At 42.4% G+C, this 13532-nt stretch overlaps 1 protein-coding gene across 2 annotated transcripts in view; it reads left to right on the top strand.

The window, feature by feature from the left end:
- Positions 1-13532, top strand: part of LAMA3 (laminin subunit alpha 3) — a 262818-nt gene that overhangs the window by 145306 nt on the left and 103980 nt on the right. For both annotated transcript variants that reach the window (XM_047697035.1, XM_047697036.1), the window contains exons 24-31: positions 1678-1838; positions 5187-5295; positions 6993-7090; positions 8032-8173; positions 9857-9983; positions 10073-10212; positions 11726-11841; positions 13016-13227. In XM_047697035.1, the coding sequence (XP_047552991.1) occupies positions 1678-1838; positions 5187-5295; positions 6993-7090; positions 8032-8173; positions 9857-9983; positions 10073-10212; positions 11726-11841; positions 13016-13227 (1105 nt within the window). The remainder of the gene's footprint in view (positions 1-1677; positions 1839-5186; positions 5296-6992; positions 7091-8031; positions 8174-9856; positions 9984-10072; positions 10213-11725; positions 11842-13015; positions 13228-13532) is intronic.

Raw genomic sequence — 13532 nt, 5'->3', positions numbered from 1 at the left:
TATTAGTTGTGTGGCTCAGGGCTGTGCAAAGAGAACAGTAAATGTGAATTTCCTGAAGGCAAGGGGCAGGAGGATTTTAATTAAGTGTGGTAAAGCTTGGCTGGGCCTGAGCTTACAGACTGAAGAGAGTTAAACTGTATAGAATGTAGTTCTAATATTGGCTCAGACATTCAATATGCACCTATTCTTTGACTCAGCAATTCTACTCCTAGGAATCTTACGGAAATACTAGCCTAAGGAGATGCATATATATATATATATATGTTTTTCCCATGTAACATGAAAGCTATATGATGATATATACATAGATACATCTATATAAATTATATAATTTATAATATATATACACATATAAATTATATATTGCATATAAGTTATATAATTTATAATACATATTTATTATAATATATAAATTACATAATTTATATATAATATGATTATAGTAACACATCATTATAAATTACATTTATTAATTTATTAAATTTATGATTTATTAAATTTATATTATATAAATTATATAATTTATAATAATGTATATTATATATCTCTCTAATATATAAATTAGAGGCAACCTAAGTGTCCATCAATTGGGGAGTAGTTAAATAAATCACTTTATGATCATACTATATGGAATGGTAGAAAGCCATTAAGAAAATGAAGTTTATCTGCATGTACCTGCTATAAACAGAGAAAATACTATTGAGTAAAAAAAGCAAGTCATGGCAAAAGGCAATAATTACAATTATAATCATCAGTGTTTATTTAGTATTTGTGACATGCCGCATACATTTCTGAGAGTTCTTCCCATATTACTTCATTTAATCCTCATGATAATCTTAAAAGGTGGATACTATTATTATCTTCATTTGTACACTGGAGAATACTGAGGCATATAGACATTAAGTAACTTGTTCACAGTCACGCAGCTGGCAGCAGTATGATTCCAGACTCCAAGCTCCTAACAAGGCATGGGCATTTTTTTTTATTTTTGGGTGAAAAGCCAGATAGTAAATATTTTTGGCTTTGAGGGTCATATGGACTCTGTCAGAGCTACTCGGCTCTGCTGTGATGTACGAAAGCATCCATGATTGCCTACTATGAGCAGTATTTCTTAAAAAAAAAAAAAGTACATGCGTGTGCATTTTCAGACATGGACAATGGTTTGGAAGTATGAAAACCAAACTATTATTAGCTATCGTCCCAGAAGTGGGGTGCATGTATCACTTCTCATTATCTGCAACCACAAAGTTTTAAGTTCGTTTTTTAAATTGAAGAACAGTAAAAGAGCCTCAAGGCAGACTTCCATTCCTTTTATCATCTGCTGGAGATACCTTTTTACCTCAAGTTTTAGAGTGTCTTTTGCCTTGAGAAACAAGGCAAATATGTAGGTGAAAGAGTAGAAGCCCCTATAAGTAGGGTTGCCAGATTTAGAAAATAAAGATACAAATGCCCCATTCAATTTAACGTGCAGACAATAGTTACGTGTATTGTGTATCTGCATTTCAAATTTAGCGGCACATCCTGTATTTTATCTGGCATTCCTACCTAGAGGACCACGTTTCTTACTATGATGACCTATTGACACTACTTCCAGGTGTCTGCTCAGCCCTAGTTTCACTGTTGCTATGTAAACGCATCCAGTGCATTTCACATCCACGTGCTCGGGCTCTCTGACAGGTGGAGCTGCACCTGCGGCTGCGGGTCCCGCAGGTCGGAAACTACGTGGTGGTGCTCCAGTATTCCACGGAAGTAGACCAGTTGTCCGTTGTTGATGTGCACATGGAGAGCCCAGGATCTGTCCTGGTAGGCCAGGTGAACATCTACAGCTGCAAGTACAGGTAACCGATCCTGTCCTGGGGGATTCCTTTGTCCTGGAATGATCGGGAGGTCAGCCTTGGGAACTCTGGTTTTTATCTGGACTGGGAAGTTTTTTCCTTTTTGAGGCCGATCTTGAAGCCAAGCAGAGACTATGCTCTCAGGTTTCACCCCCAGTGTGGTATTGGGTTGCTTCTCTGTGGACAGCTTGAAAACGTTGCATCTTCTTGAAAAGCTGTGTGTTCCGCTCGCTACTTTGGCTCAGATTCTCATGAAGCCATCACAGCCCTGGGCGGTGCAGGGAGCTCAGTGCTCTTGCCTCAAATGCTGGGTAGAGCACATGGGTGCACGGGAAAGAGAAAAGACTCTGTCAGAACTGCCTTCACAACACGGCCTGCAGAAACTGGGAATAATTAATGTTTGATGATCATCAGGTGAAAAATAATTGACCAAAGATTTAAAAATTCACCCTGATTTAGTTACTCTCTTCCAAGAACTTTGACAAAGATTTATTAAAAATTGTTTTCTTTGCATACTATTTCAAGATCTATGCAAATGTCTATAATATGCTTTATTTTAAAAAATATTTTATTTGTTTATTTGACAGAGATCACAAGTAGGCAGAGAGGCAGGCAGAGAGAGAGAGGAAGCAGGTTCCCCGCGGAGCAGAGAGCCCAATGTGGGACTCGATCCCAGGACCCTGGGATCATGACCTGAGACGAAGGCAGAGACTTTAACCCACTGAGCCACCCAGGTGCCCCCATAATATGCTTTAATTAAAGAATCTGTACAAGGGGTGCTTTCAACATGAAATTAATTTTATAATAAATGGCTCCAGGAGTCAATCTCTTCAGACAGCAAGTGGAGAACTTCAGTGAACCCACCTAGTTCTTGGCCAAGGCCTTACACATTTTGTTTCCATGACTTGCCTATGGCTTTTTGTTAAACTCCGAATAACCTGATGTAGTTGGACATTTTCCCCTGTTTTGCAAATCAAAGAAGTTATGAAAAGAGTTACTTTTAGAAGCTTAGAATGGAAACTTTTATGAGACTTAAAGAAATGGTTATTGAATTAACATCATGCTCTTAGCGACCCTAAAAAGGAAACTGTGAGTCCTTCTTTTAAGAATCTTTAAAAAAAAATCTAGTCAGCTCTTCTCTCTGGGGTGATGATAATACACACACACACACACACACACACACACACACACACATATTTAGATTTTTAATGGTGCAAAAAATTTCCTCAGAATATTCTGTCATTATCTGAAAATGTTAGTTTCGTCTGTGGATGACATCAGCAACCACTGGAATGTATACTCCCAGTCAAGTGTGTCACTTCACCACCCGAGTCCTGGAGATTTTTGGCCACAGGCCTGGGGCAGGGCTTCTCTAGGTTCTGTGCACCCTCTGGTTCAGCCCTCTGACTCCTTCCACCTTCCAAATTATGTCGCTTGATCCATGCTCCACAGGATACAAGGTGGTGATGGCTAAGGGCCCAGGAGGAAACACTATTAATGTCCCTGGTGGCTCTCTGACCCATCTCAGAAGAGGCTGAGAACATCTAGACCAAGCAGAGGAGTGGTTTCAAAGCTAAAGAAAGAAAGGGCACCATTCCAGGATTCCATAAGCCATAAGCCTGGTTTTATGACGTCTGTCCGAATGGCATTTGGGGCAGACAACTGTGCGGTAGTCTGGAGATCACTTTGACTCTGGACATGACAGCACCAAGTTCTTCTTTACCAGGGACATTAGAATACCAAGAAAGGGTTGCATTAGACTAGGACTCCCTTTTATTGTGTTTAACTATTTCCAGGAATGTCCCATGATATGGTTTCACTAGTCTAAAATATTTCCTCCATCTCTACTTTGGCTGTCATGTGGACAAGTGAACATGAACAGGCTGTAAGTACCATGGTCCAAAAATGTGGTGCAATTGGAAAATATTTGACCCATCAAAGCCTATTTCAAATGACAGGCCCTTTCAACATTGCAGCTTCTCCTGCTGAGGGTTGAGTCTTTCCCAGCATTTTTCAAGTGAGTTCTAATGGAGTTATATTAAAAAATATCCCAACAGAAGAGTAGTGGTGCTAATTAAAGTACCACTTTCAAAACAGTGTTGTGATAAATCTGATCGCCCTTCTGTGAGAGAAGTTCACTCGGATTAATTCAATCCAGTTATTATCATTAGTCTATTCTTAGTAAGAATTTTAAAAGGATATGGATAAAACTAAATCCAAGTGAATCACCTAATATATTTAACTCCCAGGATTGTGCTTGAACCAAAAGGAATGCATTTTAATTTCACACACACACACACACACACACACACACAAGTGCTCAAAAGGAAAAAGAAAACAGCTGTTCTTTGAGTTTCTAACTATGGCTCTTTATAATACTATCTCATTTTAATACTTACCAAAAAGACATTGCATAAATTATTTCAAATATTTCCCAGAGACAGTCATTTCTTTTAGTTTGCCTCCAAACTAGTTTCCAAATTGCATTTACAGACAGAAAAGTGACTACAGAATATGAAGTCAGAAACATTCCTCCAAAAATACTTCTTCAATGGGTTTTACCATTAGAGTCTATTCTTTGGTTTCAAACCGTGAACTTTTAAATGTTCCTAAACTCCGTATTTCACTTGATGGGGTCGAAGAAAGGAGTGCAGCTGGTACAACGAGGAAGGAAGTGTGAGAGGAGCAGACTGAGCTTCCAATGGCAAATTCTGGTTAGTCATGACTGGAGTAAGGCCAGCCCCAACGCTGACGGGGTGTGGGATATTGTCAATCGTTTTGAGGCCGATAGGCAACTTTAGTCACCAACAGTACTAAGAATATTGATAAGTCTCCATGAAGGTTGTATCTTGGAGATCAGACATTTTTTTTTTTAATTTTATTTATGTATTTTAGAGAGAGAGTAAGAGAGACCAAGAGAGGGTAGAAGGTCAGAGGGAACAGCAGACTCCCTGCAGAGCTGGGAGTCCGATGTGGGACTCAATCCCCGGACTCCAGGGTCATGACCTGAGCTGAAGGCAGTCGCTTAACCGACTTAGCCACCCAGGCACCCAAGATCAGACATTATTGACCCTGGGGCTTTTTCTCCCAATGACTAGACCAAGTATTGCATAAAGCTGGGTGGAAAAAGTGAGCAAGGCCTTTAGCCCTGAGATGAGCCACAGTCAGAAGGTTCTTTTTCTTGTATTGATTGTGGACTGCATCTCTCTAGAATGCATTGTGCCAGAAAATTCACTGTCAGTGACCTAGTTATAAACAGGGGAAACAGAAGAGCCATCAGCTACCCCGTAGGGAGGCACGAGGTCAGGGAGACCAGAGGAGTCAGGCTAAGAACACTCTTTCCTCTCACAGTGTCCTCTGCCGGAGTGTTGTGACTGATGGCAGGAGTCGCCTCGCCGTCTATGAACTGTTGACAGATGTGGGCATTCGGCTCAGAGCACGCAGGGCCCGATTCCTTCTGGTACGCGTCTATTTTGCCCTTTGAATTTTAGAAGCATTTTGGTGATATCTCTATATTTTAAAACTTAAAGAAATTTTGGTGGGGTTTGTATTCCACCTACAAAGTGAATATGTTAAGAGTTGCTAGTTTTATGATGTGTTTTATTCGCATCTAGAACTCTCTCTTGCCTCTTCATTTGAGCCTTTTTTTATAGCACCAGTAAAGTTTGCTCGTCAAGTTTGAACACAGCGCACAAAACTCTATTTCATGAATGTTTATTCATTGTTACTATTATGAATGAAATCTCTTTTGTCATTATAGTTCCTAGTTTGTTTTTATGCTGGTGTATAGAAATACCATTAGTTACTGTTTATTTTCTTGCCCATTTTACTATTTAATCATGTCTATTAGTTTCTTGGCAAATTCCTTCAGAATTTTCAACGTTGCAACCACCTGGTATTTCCTTTCCAGATTATTGTTACTCTATCTCAAAAAAGCATATTATTCAGTTAATTACATATATACAATTAAGAGTTAAAAATACCAAGTTTGGCAGGTTAGATACCTTCATGTCTCCCTTTTAATAGCACAACTTAAATATTGAGAATTATGGTAAACACAGGCAGTGGGACTGGGCTAGGAAAGGATGGCCAGATTTCTAATAAATGCCTCAGAGAACAGAAGATTATCTAAGTATGAAGCAACTTGCTCTCACTGCTGATATTAAGCACAAATCACACTCTGGGAAATGCTAGGCCAGCATGTTCTAATGTGTTTAAAATATTCATGCTGGACAATATTAAAAACTTTGAGCCTTCTCTTCAGAATTATCTGGAATTGAGTTTTTAGAAGTTATTACATAAATTCTATAATAGCTTAAGGCTTTCTTTTTAAAATTGTGACTATCTTTTTAAACATAACAATCTGAGCAAATCTAACCTCTTCATCTTTGGGAATTATAACAGGGCTGAGTCTTCATCTTTTAAGCATAAGTTCGCCCTTATTGAAATAGTCTGATGTCATTCGGACGTCTAACTAGGATATAAGCTCCATGAGAACAGGGGTATTCGCCATCTTGGTCTTCTAGGATCCCTTAGTCTCAGTACCTGGCCTATAGTAGGTGTTCAATAAAAAGTTTTGTTGTTACTGAATAGGTTTGTGGTCAAGCTGATGATACATTTTGGATTAAAATACAATGTATTGATATGTTGATAACTGAGTCTCTTATGTGACTCAAAAACTAGTCCTGGAGACACTTCCTTTAATGAAGTCCAGATGTGCCCAAGAATCAGGTCATCCTCTATTCAGAAAGATTGTTTATAGCAGGAGTTACAGACAACAGGCTCTGAACAGCAGGCTCCCTAGCTGCCTGCCACATCCCGCCTCTCCCTACCAATGGGTCTGAAGAGCCAGCATCAGCCCAGGGCAGGAAAGGAAAACAGGCACCTGAAGTCACAAAGAGTTGTTTTTGAATGTCATAATTTCATTTTTTCGTGTGACTATCCCAAGAACATTTGGCCAGCGATCCTGTGTAATGCTAAAAAGGGTTGTTGCACATAAGGATGCCATAGGGAGTGCCATTCTGCAGTTTTTTTCTACTTTAAAATAACAATTGTAATTTCTTTACTTAACAGCTTTTTAAAGAATATGTTTGACCGTTACTGTTGACTTTGCTGATAACCGTGATGTTACCTTTTTGCACTGTATTTGCTCAACAGCATCAAATTTGTATCATACCCATTGAAGAATTCTCTACTGAATATTTGAGACCTCAAGTCAAATGCATTGCCAGTTACGGGGGTTATGTTAATCAAAGGTAATGGGTTTCCTTTCCTTTCTCCCTTGTTTGTGCTCTGAGTGGTACTACAATGCTTGTAAGGCTGTGACTTTATGCTTAACTTCAGAAGGGATCATAGGCCAAGGTACTAAAGGCTGATGATGGGTTAAAATAAAAAATAAGCTAAATCACTGATCCCAGCTGTCTTTCCAGGATTCCATTAATGTCAGGAAGCTGACACTGTAGCCACTGGGCAGAATGGGTAAGCTTTGCCCTCAAGAGAAGTTCCTGCGGGCTCTTCTGAAACCCCGCAAAGACTCACTTTGTTCCAATACTTTAATTGCAGTGTCTGAGACTCCTCATTTAAAAAACCATGGAAATAATGACCCATCTCACCGCTGTGTTATGAGGACTAGCTGACGAGTGATTATTGGGGTTTCAGGAGGGGTTTTTTTGTTGTAGATTCAAAAATAATTTGTAGACACAGTCGTAAAATCTTAGGCATATGGTTAAGGCTATAGAAGCCACCAAGACAGTGACATCTGGCCTAAAAGAAATCTGTGCCTAAGAGAAATGATGTGCACTTGCCTTCTTTGTTTTTATATGATTTTATGGTGACATTTATGTTTAGAAATGAATAATAATGTTGCATGGCATTGACCCCATTTAACATGAATTATAGTTCTTAGAAGGGAAGGTTGCTGTAAGTTTCTGTCTGGTTTCTATCAAAATTAAGATTTTCTTTCTGCTTTGGCTCATTGCATTGAGTGGGTTTGCCGGAATACACTTGACAGTTGACTACACTGAGTGTCTTTGTATAAAGATCCCTCCACAGTCCTGTGGTTCTCCCGAGACTAGGTCCTGTCGATGTTACATAGTCTTGTGCTCACAGTTGCTATTTTCACCAACGGACAGTTCTTCCATTTTTGGTTGTTTTTTAATATTCTTTTTCTTTTCTTTTCTTTTTTCTTTTTTTTCAGTGCCTCTTGTGTCTCTCTGGTCCCTGAAACTCCTCCAACAGCCTTGATTTTGGATGTCCCAAGGGGTGAGTCTTCCCCTTTCCTGCCCCAGGATCCTCTGCCTTCTGCTGATGTTACTGGAGTCATCTTGAAGGCGCCACAGGTGGGGCTCCCCTCAAGTGTGTTGTTTCTAAATTATGGTTCTCAAAGCGTGGCCCTTACCAGAAGCATCCACATCAGCTGGGAACTTGTTAGACATACGTATTTACAAGCCCACCCCAGAACTGGCGGGGCCCAGGAGTCTAAGTTTTAATAAACCCTCCAAGGGATTTGGATGCCCCTGAAGTTTGGGGACCTCTGCTCTCAACTGTGGAGAATCCCAGATGTGAGGTATCTGGCTATTCCTGTCTATGACTGCCCTATCCTGATGTTCTCTTTTCTTTCTGTATCTCTGTCTACACAGTCATTTGGCAACTTTTCGTGGCCCGTTTCGTGATAGGTCATAGTTTCATGGGCTACTGCTGTGTAACATTGTTGAGATGATCACTTGTCTTCCCAAGGTGGCATGTAAGCACTTGCGAAAGCTGCTCTGGCTAATAGATGTTTTGCGTCCCCAACTATACCAGCAAAATGCTTTGGAGGCAGGAAATTCTCAATAAACATTTATTAACTAATAATTGATAGCATGAATATGAAATATAGTAAGGGACTGACTGAATTTTTTTCACTGTAAACTATGAACTTGCAGGACTTAGCATTTGTCCTGATGATATGGTGTCCTTTCAGTCCTAGAGGAGGCTCATGTCCGTTCCCATTGCATCAAGTTAGAAAATTAACAGGATCTGAGAGAGAAAATTTAATAAGAGCCTGTGTGGGGAAGTCCACCCAGATTCATAAGAGGAGACGAACTGAAATCATGACAAAGGAGTTCTAGTTCTGGCTTTGCTTTTAAATTAGACCATGGCCTTTCTCATATTACTTGCCTTCTTCAAGTCACAGTTCTCGTCAGAAAGATGAGGATAATCTTTTATTGCTGCTGTATTTCTTTTTCCTTTCCCTTTTCTTTTTCTTTCTTCTTCTTCTTCTTCTTTTTTTTTTTTTTTTTGAGCGTTTGAAAAGACATATCTCACAGTGAAGTTTTCTGGAGAGAGCAGGACTCACACTCAAGCTTGAGCAAAAGTGGGGGCACAATTCTGATTTTCACTGTGGTTGGGCAGGGGTGAAGGAAGGTGGAGGAGGGCAAGATGAGGACCCCCTTCCCATGGGCTAGAATTAGTGTGTCTTGAACTTCTTCCCTGTGCCAAGGGATGGGCTTCTGGGCCTTCTTACTGGCTTGTGCAGGTGTGGGGCAGAAGATTAAAGACGAGCGATGGGGCTTGATACCTGTCAGTCAAACATCCAAAATGGAGTCTGACTCTTTCTCTCTTGGTTATTCCAAGTGATATATAAGTGCTGGGAACAATCTGGAACAGCCTTTTGGCAAACGTTATGCATTTCTGTTGGGCATGTACCTAAGAGTGCAATTGCTCAGTGACATGTCTGACTTTGGTAAAAGCCACCAGACAGTTTACCGAAATGATTGTACCAAATTACACTCCCTCCAGCATCATTAACGGCTGACCACACTGTTGGTTCATCCATTCTGAGCTGCGGGTCATTTGGTTTGTTTCCAGTATTTCTGATTATAAGAGTGCCACTGTAAACATTCAAGGGAAAGTTTTATGTGACCATAGGTGTTCATTTCACTTGGGGAAATATCTAGAGGGTTTTTTTTTTTTTTCAAACTCTAAATGTTCATAGTTCTGCAACTTGAGTAGTTTTCCTTATCCTCTTTTTTTCTACCCAGAACCAAGTGACCCTGCGAGGACTTGTACCACGCCTAGGCCGATATGTCATTGTCATCCATTTTTATCAACCAGCACACCCAGCATTTCCCACACAAGTCTTTGTGGACGGAGGGCGGCCGTGGCCTGGTGAGTGTCAGGGAGCAGGGGCCATAGCTGCGAGCCAGGCTGGGCCTCACAGGACCATGACAGGAGCTCCTGTCTGGCTCTGCCTGCAGGTGTCTTCCGTGCCTCTTTTTGCCCCCATGTGCTTGGCTGCCGGGACCAAGTCATTGCTGAAGATCAAGTTGAGTTGGACATCTCCAAGCCAGAGGTGGCTGTGACCGTGAAGGTTCCAGAAGGAAAGTCCCTAGTATTGGTACGGTCTGCTTCTCCCTCAGCTTGCTCTTCATGTGCTTGCTTTGGTCAGCTGTTCTGGGTACCTGTTTGGCTCGTGACAATAATTCTTCCAAGGAATTGAAGTCTTATAGAAAAATGTTTAAATTTCATAGCTGCCTTTTGCAAAAAAAAAAAAAGCAGGTGACAATTAAGGTCAAGGGAAATTGGAATAATGGGTAAGTGAATAGGAAGGAAAAACTCCCCGGCAGGAAGCTCTGGTAAACAAGGGTCTCACTCTGCTTCAGCCCCTCCTCGCTCCTCACCTGACTGGTATCTTTCTAAAGCATTTACTCTTCCTTTGCTCTTGAAACTTTCCTTTTTGGGCTTCTGTAGCTGCTTTCTCTCATTCTGTTTCCCCTTTCTCTAGTGCTTCTTCACTGATTTCTTTTTCCTTTTGTCCACATATGGTGGCGTTCCCTCGGGTGTGACCCTGAGCCCCCTTGTTCTGTCATTTCTCTTTGGATAACATCCTCTGTACCCGCTGGTTCTGTTCTCTCTTGTGGTGGGAATGACACCACATTTCTGAATTCATCTCTGATATTTTCAGAGCTCTGGAACCACTATGGGACCATCTAATGCATATCTGCCCATCTGGGGCCCTCATGAGACCCTCAAACATAAGCCCGTTACCTGCACAAGGTATCCCTTACCCTGTTTGTTACCTTGATTGATGGAATCATGGTAACTCAATGCCAGTAAAGCCTGTCAGGGAAACAGGTAGCATTATCCAAGCCCTGCTGTGTGACCCTCTAGTCTCTTGCTCAAGCTTCATTCTTTCTCCGAGGAGGCCATCTTCCTAGGGACAGGGGCCTGACTTTATGCGTTTTGTATCCCTTGTGCCTAGGATTCTACCTGGCACACAGTGCTTGGCAAATGCTTACTGATTGAATAACATGAGAGCAGTGAGCTCTCTATAAGCTGTATGTTGGTGACTCATTGACAAAGACATTTGAAATTTCCTATAGCATTTGTTACTGGAAGAGTCTGATTGAAACAGGCACAGAGAGCTAAGCAGTACTTTTAAAGACTAGGGATGCAGTTATTTATAACAGAGTATCTGACAGGATGTAAGCTTCAAGGCAAACCATGACGTGAGTTTCCCCCATTGGTCCCACCATTTTGGTTTGTTCACCTTTAAAAATACAAAATGTGACCTGTGGTGATCCAGGGTCACCCCAGGCATAGATCACATGGGGCCCTGGCCCTACTAACAGGCCCTATCCCCACTGAGCACTTGAGGCTGCAGCTTCTCTGAGCAGGTGCTCCAAGGGGTCTGCCCCAGCACACGCCATTTCTAACAGAGGAACGTGGGTTGAACCTTTAACACTGGCTTAGGGGAGTTCTTGGGATTCTTTTCTCATAAGACCTGTTTAGTGTGGTCTTGGGCTTCACAACAGAGAACACTGCTCATAGTGAAGAGAAAGTACAATGAATAGCCATAGGTGTGCCCTGCTGTTGGAAATCCAAAGCCATTGCTGACAGGTTTCCTTTAGGTCCATGTTCTAGTGGTGCCTGCCGAGGATTACGACTACCAAATACTTCACAAAAAATCAGTGGACAAGTCATTTGAGTTTATCAACAATTGTGGAAGAAACAGTTTTTATATTGAGTAAGTATCACTTTGTGGAGCTTCCTCAGGCTCTCCCACATTCACACTCAGAGCGAGACCCAAGGTGGGGCTGGACCCCAGGTCTGTCTTCTTCCTCCTGGGGCCCACCCACAGGGGTGGCAATGCATTCGGAGTCTGGGGAGGGAGATGCTTTTCCTCTGCATACACCATCCTACCCCAGACCTTGTGCTGCCCATTTGGGCAAGATTACTGTTCTCAGCTTCGATCCCGCCAGATGTTCACCCTCCGAGCTGGGATTCATGGGTTGCCTAGGTGTTTCTTGGCCTCTTTGCTGCATCCTGTTGTCCAACTCAGCTTCCTAAAAGGTCTCATGTGGGGTGCCCTCCACCAGGAAGCACATCAGCCTGGATTCTCCCTCTCCTTTGCCGTCTGATTGAGTGGAGAGTATCACAGAGAGGTGGACCTCCCTGTCCCCTCTCCCTGGATCCTTGAATGCCAAGAGCTAAGGACAGTCCTGAGTATGGGCTCCTGCTCTTCTCTTCTGGAGACCCACCCTGCCCTCTTGCAAGTTTCCTGAGGGACCCAGGAGCTCCAGGGGACACCGGAGGGCAGAAGTCTCCTGTATAGAAAATATTAAGAGTAAAGGACTGAAGTCCAACAGCTATGGGCTTGAATGTCTGCTTGGCCACTCAGTAGCTCTGAAGCCTTGGACATGTCACTTAACTTCCAGAAGCCTTATCTATGAGATGAGGCTTAGGCCTAACTTGTTGGGTGGTTGTGAGGTTAAGTGGGATGTAGGCAAAACTTCTAGCACAACAACATTCAATAAAAGTAGACACTTTGCCACTGCCTCCTCCCATTGTTATTATTATTGGTGCATACACCTCTAGGTATAATTTTTTTTGTAACCGCCTTATTGAGATATAATTCACATACCATAGAATTCATCCTATAGGTGAATTTTCACCCTTTTATTTCAGCCACCAAAAGTTCCCACCCACAGGTCCTGGGATGTGTTTTGGAGTGGATGGGTAGAAGGAAGGCTGGCTGTCACTGGCTGTGAATCCAGGCTTAGGGTAGTCTCTCATTTCTTCCCAGACTTCACAGCCAGAGCTCCTCCCCCAAAACACCAGTTGGCAGAGCAAGTGGGAAGGAGAAAGTTGGGATTTATCGCCTCCCGGGATAATGCCATGAGCTGTTTTTGTCTTCACAGCCCCCAGACAGCCTCTGGATTCTGTAAGAACTCCGCCAGGTCCCTGGTGGCCCTCTACCACAAGGGAGCACTGCCTTGTGAGTGCCACCCCACCGGAGCCATTGGCCAACACTGCAGCTCAGAGGGTGGGCAGTGCCCGTGCCGGCCCAGTGTCATTGGGCGGCAGTGTACCCGATGTCGAACGGGCTACTATGGATTCCCACATTGCAAACGTAAGTGCATGTCGGGGGCATCCAAGGTTGTCTCTGGTCCCAGGTGGCTGCCGCTCATCTAGGGCAGGCCTTCTTGAATTTCACTCTGCTGGACACTCACCTGGGGATCTTGTGAAAATGCAGATTCTGACTCAGGAGTCCTTGGTGGGGGCCTCAGAGTCTGCATTTCTCTTAAGCACTCAGATGATGCCCATGCCAGGGGTCCATGGAGTACAGTCTGAGTAGGTAGGTTCTAGAAGATAAACATTTGTGTTTCCCATGCTATGTGACTCAAGCGCTTGGCAAAACAGGTGAGTTTAAAGAGC

Source organism: Lutra lutra, chromosome 12 (assembly GCF_902655055.1).
Source record: "Lutra lutra chromosome 12, mLutLut1.2, whole genome shotgun sequence".
In the NCBI taxonomy this organism is placed as follows: Eukaryota; Metazoa; Chordata; class Mammalia; order Carnivora; family Mustelidae; genus Lutra; species Lutra lutra.
This window is presented reverse-complemented; position numbering and strand designations above follow the sequence as displayed.